At 42.0% G+C, this 12,047-nt stretch overlaps 1 protein-coding gene across 2 annotated transcripts in view; it reads right to left on the bottom strand.

Annotated features, from left to right (window-relative positions):
* Sema5a (semaphorin 5A) overlaps positions 1–12,047 on the bottom strand; it is a 437,483-nt gene that overhangs the window by 255,539 nt on the left and 169,897 nt on the right. For both annotated transcript variants that reach the window (NM_001107659.2, XM_087621852.1), the window contains 1 exon segment: positions 11,805–12,002. In NM_001107659.2, coding sequence (NP_001101129.1) covers positions 11,805–11,928 — 124 coding nt within the window. In that variant the 5' untranslated portion in view covers positions 11,929–12,002.

Raw genomic sequence — 12,047 nt, 5'->3', positions numbered from 1 at the left:
ATGCCATGTATTGAATTTCTATTTTATACTCTGTTTGACGGTGACAGAAAGCACTAACACCAAAGAGGAGACTCCTCTGTGGGGAAAGCATTCACTCCACCTTGTGCATCATGCTAGATTCTGAGAGTCTTAGAAGTGCCTTGGCAGCTGTCAAAGCAACATCTCTACTCCCTGGTTTTACCACATATGTATTGAGAATTCTATGGTTTCTATTGGCTGAGATGAACTTATTATAATTTTACTTAAGGAAGGCATGAATTGTATTGATTTGTTTCTCAAATGCAAACCTTTGAAATATTGCCCACCTGCATTTATGGAATGAAGCCAACTTGGGCAGGTGTAGCAGCCTTTGACGGATAACTGGGTTCATTTGTTTAAGTGGGAGTAAAGCTTTCTGTGCCTATGATGAAGTGAGATTCGGGGCTGTGGTTTTACATCTTGGGCTAACTTCCCTGGCTTTAATACCTGTCCATTTCTGCTCTCCTGAAGACCTTATAGAATTGATTATTTTTTTCACAGGTTTCTAGTAAAATCCACGATGTAATGTGGATGTGAGTTTGAAGATATATATATATATATATATATATATATATATATATATATATATATATATATAATTAGTGAAACTGATATTTTATCTTACAAAGAACTTTCCACTTTTGCCCAAGTGGTTAAATTGTGGAATGACAGGTTTTGCTTACTGCTTTCTGTCACTGCCCATTACGGCTCTAATTTGATGATTCCTTGTGTAGTCCCGATTTTAAATACCATGTCTCTTCTATTTTCTCTCATCGATTTGGTTAAGAAATTTGTTGATTTCTCTTGTGTTATCCAAAAAGAAAGGTTTAAATTTCCTATAGCCTTTTCCGCTTTATATTTATATTTATATATTTATAGTTTACTCCCATGTTTGGGGGTGTGTGAATATATATACACACACATACATACACTCAGAGGACAGCCTCAGGTGTCAGTCCTTTCCTACCACCTTGTTGGGTACAGGGTGTCTCTTTTCTCATAACAGTGTTGTCATTGTTCTGTGGTCCAGGCTGGCTGACATGAGAGCTTGGAGGGACTCCCTTGTTTCTGCCATATTTTCTACATCAGGAGTGCTGGGATGGCAGCTTTGAGATGCCATGACCTGCTTTACAGGTTCTGGGATTTGAACTCAGGTCTTCACATAAATATGACAAGCTCTTTGCCCATGGAGTCAGTTCTTCAGCCCCTCTTTAATTCACTTTTTAAAAATGTCTTCAGTTTACATAAGTTTGACTTCCCTTTTTAAACATCTCCCTACGTGCACCTAAAACCACGGATAGAAGCAAAAAGTGCTGACATTGCAGATTGGGAAAATTAATGTTCCTATACCGCTAGCTGAGAATCACTCTGATTTCCCTCTGAGGTTGTTCCGACTTGTTGGTTATTTAGAATCACACTGGTTAACTACAAAAGGGATTTTCACACGCTACTCTGTAGTTGGGTTTTAGATCCACTCTAATGAGATTGGTCCAATCCATCTTTAGCATGGCAAACCAAGTGATCCTTAGAAATTTCAAAAAAATTACCTTATTACATGACCCAAAATCACCACACAGTGTCAATCTATCTAAAATAAAAACCAAAGTAATTCATGATCCCAACAGACCTGGAACTTATAAGCTATCTCTGCTAGTGTTTTCTAGAAGCTGCTTCAGATGTGAACGGTGGAGTCTGGGATCAGCCTGTAGCTCTTCAGCTTCAGTTGGTGGCCCTACACCACTCACCAATCTTAACAGGAACCCTGACGGTATAGAGCCTGAGCCTTGTGGATAACACCCTGACTAGCATCTAGAGCAGCGTGCCATATATTGTAGAAAGAAGAAATGAAGAGACCTGCCCCAGGGTTTGTAACATAAACAAATGGTAAATGTTTAAGGAGAGGAAACTGTCAATCACACGTTATATATTTTTGCATTTCACATAGTAAACAAATATGTGCAAACTTCCTGCTGGTTATAAAGAATGGATAAACAGAACAAAAGATCGAATTGGGGTTTAGAGGCAAAGGGAGACCGTCTGATATACCTAGTTACCATGGCGACAGCCTCAAACTCCTCCTTTTAACAACATCACTGCTTTGCATTCTCTCTCAGTTCCACAAGAGAGCTCACTTAATATCAGACTATTATTGGCTGTCTCTCTAATAGAGCAGAAAGTCAGTGTGGACCAGGATTTATCTCTACTTTGCTGGCTGGGGTAACCCCAGTGGCTAAAACAATTTCCAGCACATAACATAAACTCACTAAATATTGATTGAATTATTAATGAAATGGACCTCTCCTTTTATCTTCAAACAAGCAGAAGCTTAAATGCTCCCTGTGCTAAAACAAGAGCATTGAGTGGAACAAAAATCAAAACTACCAACAAGATGATAATCGTTAATCACTGTCTGATGGCCACCAGGAGCAGTCGGCCAGGCCACTCTGGGCATCAGGGTCTTGCTTCATTGATTTTACTTAATAGGCTTTGCAGTCTATCTAACATGCTATCCAGACGTACTTCCAAGGTGGGAACGGTCAAATATCACACAAATCGTTGTTGAGCCTGAGATAGGAGGAATCCATCCATTTGGCTCTTGAGCACACACTGCCATTATGAATGCCATCATAAGATAAGCATTGCTCTTGTTTATGAGTCAAACAACTCCTGGCCTGGAAAAAGGATCTGACATTAGAAAAGAGAAGCTGAATATTTCCAAAAGGAAAGAGTCTACCTCATAGTTCTCCTGCATTCCACATGGAGAAGAGACTAAAAAAAAAAAAAGTATCGATGGCATTAGAAAACATGCCAGTAATATTTAGCAAGTAAGTAGCTGGTCCTTTACTTGTCCCTGTGGTAACAGACATTTCAGCCCTCTGGTATGCACAGTAGAATAAAGCTTTGCATCTCAAGTTAACCCATGGCTGCTTCTTTGCTCAGCTATTATGAGAAGAAAAAGAACAGGATCCAAGAAATTACTACCTAATTAAAACTTACTCTGCATTTACCCCTGGTTCTTCCTTCACCCAGAATGGGAAGGCTGCTTTTAATTCTTAGTATAAGAAAAAAAAAAAAACAAACTGAGCATTTAATGCTTAGAAAGGCCGTAAGATGCTTAAAGGTAAATAAAATGCAATAATGTGTTCAAGTCAAAAGAAGTTGTTTTAAATCAGAATCTTGATTATAAGATTATAAAATCGTCATCCTGGTTCAAGCTTGACCAACTTCACTTATAAAGCAGTCTACTGGGAGTGATAAAATAACCTTTGCATTTTCCCAAGTGATAGGAAGTAACTGTATATCCTTCAAAATGTGTTTGAAAACCGAATACAATATAGGGGCTATAAAAGTTGAAGTAACATGAAAATTATCAGTATTTTCAAAACTATAGGAAGAATAAACAGATCTTTCATCAGAGGCCTCATGCCTTCCTGGTCTGACTCACATGCTGAGGCTGAGGAGATGTGAACTGTCTGACACTCCATTTTTGCAGACAGAACACTGGCATCATATTCTGAAGTCAGAAGTGCTTTCCAAACAGCGATGGCTTAGCCAATGGGCGCTACAGTTATACCTCAGTGGTTTCATTTGCAAAACATTTTGCACATTTTGACTTTGTGAGTTGGACATCTTATCACGTGAGGCTTTGATTACTACACACAGTCACAAAGGACAATTTATTCCTGGAATGAAGGACTTCTTAAAGATCCTTAGTGATTGTGTCCTGCTATAAGTAAACACTTACGTCCTATACTGACATCGGAAAACAAACATGGTTTATGAAAACCTAAATTTCTACAGAGGATAAGAAAGTTTCATTTAGGACCACTGAAAGCTCTAAGCAGACTCTTGCTATACTTTAATTCACTTTATATGAAACTGCTATGATATATATTTGGTGAGCTGGAGTTTTGCTATGCATCACAAGATAATATTAAACCTTCAATTCTCCTGCCTCAAACAGGGGGAATTCCTCCTAAGCTGTAAGGAATATAAGCATCTGTCACTATTCCCAAATATATACAAATATTAAAGTGTTAAAAATTAATTACCGTGATATGGTTTATCTTAATAAAATTCCTAATTCCTCCTCCTAGAGAATAGAGCGCCACCATGCAACCAGACACACACTTGTAAGGGCCATTCTGGTAGGGCAGGAGACAGGACAGAGACCAATACTGTAAGAAATATCCTCACTGGCCTATCAATTTTAGGGGTATGAAACCTGAATAACATTTCAGGGATTCTCAAAGTCACCTGTGTCAGTCCCTCTCCTGGAAACAAGACCACTGGATTCTATAAAGGAGGCTAACACTAGCCAAGAGTCCACTCCATATGATCAAGGTAAGACTCCAGCCATGTTTCCTTTTGTCATTTTTCATCTCCTTCATTGTTGTTTATGTTTTTATTTTTATTTTTGTTTTTGAAAGATAGAGATAATGGGTAGGTAGGGAAAATCTTGGATCAGTTATGGAAGGGAAAAGAATAAGGATCAAAATATATAGTGACTATATATATTCACTCCAGCCACCCAAAACCCAGAGGGGGGAAAAGTGTTATTGGACACATTGGGAGACGTATGCACAGAACCATGGGATAATCAATGAGCCATAAAAAATAGTCAAAAAATATGGAGCTGAGAAGCCAAGAAACAGACATGAAACCATGGAAGGTAGGGGGCAAAGACTCATGAAGCCAGGGGACACACATGGAATGCAGGGAGCAGGGTAACATATATGTACCTGTGGGACAAGTGTGAAATGATGGGACACACATATATCCAGGGAAACAGAGCCAGAAATTCTGCACAGCACCAGGGGATGCACATGGAGTCAAGAGAAAAAAAATGGACCTGGGGATACAGATGAACAAGTGATGTACATAGACCATGGAAGGACATACAGGGAGCCTGGGGATGTGAATGCGACCAGGGATCACACATGGAGCCACACACAAACATGGAGTCAGGGAAGGCAGAGGGAAACAGGGCTCATACACAGAGCTGAGAAACTTACATGGACTTCTGAGACACACCTGGAGCTAGGGGACATGGATGAACCCCAACACAAAACAGTGTTCTTGTCGCATCTGTCACCTTCACTCTGTTTCCTAATTGTGTGAATTTTGCTCTACTGTAGCTGATAGCTGATGCTTACTAGTTTATATTTTCTCAAGTCATAATGGGAAGAGATAAATGGCGGCCAGCAGTACCAGCAGGCACACAGTCTATGGAGATGTCAAGGGAAGAGTGGGAGGGGACGAAAAGTGGGCAGACATGACAGTTAATGGGGGCAACAAGAATAGCATCCTGGGGAGAAGTAGAAAGTAGCTCTCGGGGGGGGGGAGTCTGATCCTCCCCACCGCCAAGCACACAGGGCCAGCACACTAAAGACATGCTCAGTGTTTTTTTCATCTGACAAAGCAATGCTTACAACATATGCATAAATATGATGAAATAATTACATGATTCAAAAGAAAAATACAGGATCTGTGAAAAATCCTTACCCATACTGTGGTATAGGAATACAACTCTGAGTTTAAAATTATTTGATCACTTAGGGTCCCATGTGTACAAAAGGTACCACTCCCAGCCAAGCAATAACCATGCCTGGAAAAGACAATTCCCCTTATTGTCCTTCCCAAACTCTCGGGGCAAGGTATTACTAATCCTCTATGGAGCAGCCATAAGCTTTTCCATAAATTCTGAAATAATTCTTATGTTAATCAATAAACTTGTAAGTAGGAGAACCTACTACAAGATAACCAAAGAGTTAAAAATAAAGATCGCTGGGCCCTGAGAGTTGAAATCAATAGTGCCCTGCCTGGTTCTGAAGACAGAAGCAATCTTAGGCATTAATCCTAAATGCTTTCAACAAAGACCCTGATGAAATGCCCCAAGTCGGTCGTGATTTTTAAGGCCTAAGGCTTTGCGGAGCATGGACTGATTCACTCCTCAGGGCTCTTTCTTTCTGCATAATTGTCAAGTGCTTGCTGTAAGTCCATTTCAATCAGTGGAGCACACTTTCTACATAGCCAGCATGCTGGGTAAACTTTAATCAATAAACAAACAGAAACAGAATAAGGTACAATCGCCTCAAGTAGACTTGAAACATTTAAGGCTAATTCCAGTGATGGTTATAGGACCCAGTGAACACACTAAGAAATACGCTGCATGAAGGGCCACTCTATTTTTCCCATTTATTGGAACAGACGTTTAGGGAAAGGACAGGCACATTGGTGGGAAGGGAATGTTGGCAATGGGTCAGGGTATTTTAGTCGCACATTCAAAGATAAATCTTCCAGAGTACGCAGTGAAGGCAGCAGCCTTCAAACACAGCAAGCTGTCAGAGCATGTGAAACAAAGCACTCTGTGAGAATGGAGAAGTCCACAGTGGTAAGAACTTCACTGAGGCTGGGGAGCAAGACTTCGGGAATCTTCAGCCCAGCCAGGTACATCCAATCAAGACATTAACAAAATGTGCTGGATGACACTCAGGTGTTCCTTTGGCGGATGATTTATTTCACTCACAACCTCTTATACAGAATGTTGCCAAAGCATTAATACTAAATCATGATGTTTAAAAACATGTGGAAATCAAGACTTTAACCAAGACTATCCAATTCCTTCACCCTTGTCAGTGTTTTGGGACAATTTCTCAAACACTCAAACACATTACCAAAAAAAGAAGTGTTCTTGTCATAAAGTGCTGATCAACTGTCAGCTCCACCATGAGCTACCCTGCGATCTCCTAACATCCACAGGGAAGACTGTTTTATCTACAGTCTTACCTTTTTTTTTCAGAGCTTCACTTCCTTCCGAGAGCCCCCGGTCTCTTGGGCATCACCTGTCTAATCCCCAGGAACTCCCACCTCATCTCAACCCACTCTCTGTCCTGCATCCTGGGTGCCTGGCCCTCCCTGTCGGTCTAGCTCACTGGAGGTGGAATCTGCTTCCTACCAGCTAACCTCTCACCTGTTTTCAGGACCTCCCCAACTCCTACATCACAGTGGTCACACTGATTCTCCCCACCTCTCCTTTCTTTCTTTAGCCTCTTCCTTCACCTGGCTTCTTCCCTTCTTCACTAAGGCTTATTCAATAATGCTCTTTTCAAAGCTATTTCCTGTCTTCCTGCCCCTGCCCAACTAACATTTTTCTCTCCTCAGATCCACACATTTATCTACATGTGAAACGTGTTTTACTTTCTCCCCCTACACAGCCCTCGTTAAGCAAAATGATATGGTCTCTACTGGGTCTACACAAAAACATTCCCTTGAGTCTTAAACAAAGGCACCTGTGGATGTGCCACAGCGTGAAAATCGCTTTTCCAGATGAGCCGTATGAGATCAGGTGATACTGGACTTGGGTTAGCCCTAATACAAACTTGCATGGTACAACAATGTAAGACAGAATGATACAGAAGGAAATTGGAGAGAGTGTACAGCCTAAGCCTAGCCGAGTGGTCAACACAACTGTGAACCAAGGCAGTCCACAGACTGAAGCTGATCACAAGAAACAAGTCTTCTCTAGAGTCATCAGAGAGCGCACATCCTCATTCACATCGTCATAGGAGACTGCTGGCTAGCACACTGTGAGAGAAGACATGAAGCAATTATCCAGTTGGTGGTAGTTTTGCACCAACCCAGGGAAAGCAATGGCTAGATATGCCAATACTGAGAGACCTGCTCGATTGGGAAAACATTCAATGCTAAAAGAAAAGACCCAGGTAACCAAGGACAAGATGACTCCTCTGAATTTGAACACTGCATTATCAGACTTTCCTGGCCAACTCTGTCTTTACAGAATCCCTCACCGAGGTCTGGAGTTACTCTCAGCTAGATTCTTCTGTCTGGGGCTTGGAGGACTGCAGACTTTTCAGTTCACAGTTCTTATCTCCTTCACATCTGCCTCCCTTGTTGACCATATTTGGAGTGAAGACCCAAGATCCTAGATATCGACAGAGCATCCTGATCTCTTGGCTCATCCATCCACTATATCAACCATAGCTCTCTTCAATTTCTAGAAGAGCAATCGAACATTTACCCCCACTTCTGCTTCCTTATATTTGTTACCAGTCAGACCTCAGACCTTTTCCTTCTTACTGCCTTTGATCACAGCAGCAGCTCCAGAATGGGCTTGCCTGGTGGCTACAATATTTCCTTCCTCCCAGTGAAGGCTGGTCTTCAAATATTGCCTTGCCACACATATCTGAGCTCTCTCAATCTAGGATAGCTTTACACACTTCACCTCTTTCCCTTTCACCTAGATATGGATGCTGTGACTCTGTGCTGGGCATTTTCTGGGACCGTGACACACATTTCCCCATTTCAGCACTTCATAGTGCTGCTCATTTCCTTTCTCTAGAATATCTGTCCCTTCATGGGGTTCAGAAACTTCTTCTGGCAGCTATTTGGGACTCAGATCTGCATTCCTTGAAACCATCCATGGTTTCCAGGTGTCCTGGGTTCCAGGCACATGGCAAAGACACCTAACAGAATGTGTCCTGAGGAGCTGTTGGTTCTTAGAGATAGGAGCTTGGCCTCTATGGAATCAGGATTTAGCACAGGTGTAGATGTTGTTAGTAACAGGCAATTCTTATATGTTTACTACATGTTCTCCCAAAACTAAAAGTAGGGAACTTAGGCGGTGAAGATATAACTCAGCAGTGGAGTGCTTGCCTAGCAGGGGTGAAAAGCTAATCTGTAATTCTGAGATGCTATTTCTGAACTGGGAGGTGGACTCAGATTGCTACTCTGCCAACAAGACTGCTGGGAACAGATTCTCAGACATTGCTACCTTCATCAGACACAATCTGCACTCAAACCACCCAGCCACGTTTACCCTTTAACCTAGAAGTCCCAGTCCTTGAAATCAACTCCAGTGCATCTTTCAGGGATGAGTTGTAGATAGCATGGGAACACATCCTAGCAGAGAGCTGTGCCACAGGAACACTCGTGTCAAGGTGTCTATCCTAATGCCAGGGTTTACTACAGAGTGCCAAATGGTATGTACATTTTAAGAAAGAGTGCCAGCTCTGATTGTGTGTGCATGTGTGAGGATGTCTGCATCTTTGAGGTGGAAAGAAGGAAAACCATGAAGTATAGGTAAAGGGTTATGTAAATGCAGAGGGGAACTCAGTGCAGAAAATAGATAGAAAGGATAGATCTCTATGAACATCACTCACTCCACTGATTTTACATTGATTCTCTGAAAAGCAAAAGCAAAATTACAGAACCAGAATAAACTGAGTTTGGGGTTTTCGACATAACTATATGGAATGAGACAGCATTCCAGGACTTTAAAGCCGTCATATGGATTTAATTCCTCAGTCAAGTACATACATGGAAAACCAAAGACAATGAGAAAAAAAGTGTTAAAGGGTTCCAATGACTACTAGAAAATAGTTTGCATAAAGCTGTGACTCCGGAAATGACAGAGTGATAGAGTAAGTGCTGTAACGGCACAGTGGTGGGGTACACTTTAAATTAATGGAGTAGTGGGCACACACTGTAGGGATGGAGTGGTGGGCACACACTGTAGGGATGGAGTGGTGGGCACACTGTAGGGATGGAGTGGTGGGCACACACTGTAGGGATGGAGTGGTGGGCACACACTGTAGGGATGGAGTGGTGGGCACACACTGTAGGGATGGAGGGGTGGGCACACACTGTAATGAGGAGTGCTGGGCACACACTGTAGGGATGGAGTGGTGGGCACACACTGTAATGAGGAGTGGTGGGCACACACTGTAGGGATGGAGTGCTGGGCACACACTGTAGGGATGGAGTGGTGGGCACACACTGTATGAAAGGAAAGGAAATGAATGTTGCCCTGCAGAGGCACAAAGACTGCATGGGAAAAAGAAACAGAGGGTAAGGTGTCAGAGGTTCATACTCTGGAGCCTAAAGCTGTCTTGGACTCATTAGGAGTTCATAGGATTTATTTTCATGCATGTTTTTCTTAAGAGCTTTAAGTGCTATGCTCCAAGCAGCGGGGGAAGGACAATTCCAAGAGCTATGTGAGTGAGGAGTGCAGAGAATAGGGGTATCTTTGATCCAAGAGACAGAAAGATCACAGAGGGCGCTCAGATCCAACCTCATGCTCCTCAGCTGGATGGGCATCATTCTAACATCCTCAGGGCGAAAGGTAGCAATGATTAAAATCTATCAATTATATGAAAGTTCATGCGTTGGTAAGAAGCTGATCAATAGAGTAAGAAAACCAACAGGAAACAGAGCTTCTCAGATCTCCTGAAATGACAAATGGAGGACCAGTGAGATGTCAGGGAACCATTACCACAGTAAAAAGAAAACACAACAAAGGCTGCGGTGTAGGAAGCGGGGGGCCAGGCCTCTGCTATTCCAGATGTGCTGCAGGGGCGGGCAAAGAGCAGGCCGAGGACAGATGCCTCATAGAGATGTCTCTAACTATTAGATGAAGAAAAGATGGTAAAAGCAGAGCAGCTCTGCTGTTCCTCCACTACCCAGTGCCTATGAGTAACCGCCAAGGGCCCAAAGGCCACTCTCTGCGCCCAGGGAGAGTCGATGCCCTGGGATGTCAAACAGATGCCAGTGTGACTCCGATCAGGACTCATGCTACTTCACAATTACGGGGACTTGGAGGGACACACAAAACTTGAAAACAATCAGGATGAGCAGAACTCTAACTGCCTAAGAAATTCCATTTCTTTAAAAGAAAGTGTTTTTTCCATGGGAAATGAAAAAAAAATTGTAGCAAAAGCTTTAGAGACATCCAAGAACTATCCAGGAAAATTCTATTTTTTGTACTTCAGGTAGATCCTTGTTTGACCCAACAGAATTCATGTCCTCATGAAACCATACACTTCATATTTTTAGGAAATTTTTCATTTGGGAGCTTGTCCTTGTCTAATAATAATAATAACAATAATATCATTATATTATTATTAATTATAATATCTTTATTATTATTACTATTACCATCAAGTTCCTTTCAGTAATAGCTACAGATTGAAATATTGATAAAATTATATATATCCTGAATTTGCATCAATATCATTTGACGGGTATGGGACAAATTTGGGTAGGGATTTAAATGAGAAAAAAACAGAATGTAAATTAATAAATGTGGGGCATAGATTACTGTTTACATTTCACATCTATATACGAATTCTGATACGAAGTTTTGAAACGAATGAAAAGCTACGGATAAGGGTTAATAAAACGCAGTGTGTGCTGTGGGCTGCCAGCAGCAGCAAGCTGAGAGCAGAGCCATAGTTTTTGTTTAGCTGCTTTCCCACTATGAATGTGGGTCAGGGTCCAGGCCATGAAGACCTTACATAACTTCTGGTAGAGAATAGGAGAGAGAATGTGCAGTCCACTCACTCACGCTACCAGGCTGCGAACACACTTCAGACATAATGGATTTCCCTGCATTAGGACACTAGACAAGGACAAAGGGGCTCTTCAAGACAAGTCCCTGGCTTCACCAGGAAATGCCAAAGAACAATTCTTCCCTGACTTATTAATGTTTACTGCAGCACTGATGTCAGGGTTTCAGCCCAGGGGAATGGCTGGGAAACCTACAGCACCTGAATGAAAACGGGACAAAAACCATCCATAGAAATATCCTCTGGGATCATCCATGAGAAAGTATTTCTTCTAGATGTGAAATTCTTACATTTCATCTTCATTCAAAACAATTGCCCAGGTGAAGTCACAGGAATAAAAGCAATACCCATGGATGGTACATTAAACATGGAATTTGAATTTAAGCTATGGTCTTACAATCAATATACCCTATTCCTTACCTTTGTAGGAGACGACGGGGTGCTCAGCTCTCTGGCACTTGGCAGGGTCCTGGGTCTCAGGCCGAGCAAGTCTCCACACTCCCAGGCTTGAGAACAGCCATGCAAGGATGCAGGCTCCCTTCATGGTGGGCAAGGGGTCTCCGACTCTGGGAACGTGTCTTCTACGAAGCTCACCTTCTCCTCATGTGTGAAAAGTACCTACAACATACAAGAGAACAATACTATATAAATAGGAGTTCAGGT

Source organism: Rattus norvegicus, chromosome 2, assembly GCF_021556685.1.
Source record: "Rattus norvegicus strain SHRSP/BbbUtx chromosome 2, alternate assembly SHRSP_T2T, whole genome shotgun sequence".
Classification (NCBI taxonomy): Eukaryota; Metazoa; Chordata; class Mammalia; order Rodentia; family Muridae; genus Rattus; species Rattus norvegicus.
The sequence above is the reverse complement of the archived record's forward strand: the minus strand, read 5'-3'. Positions and strand labels throughout refer to the sequence as shown.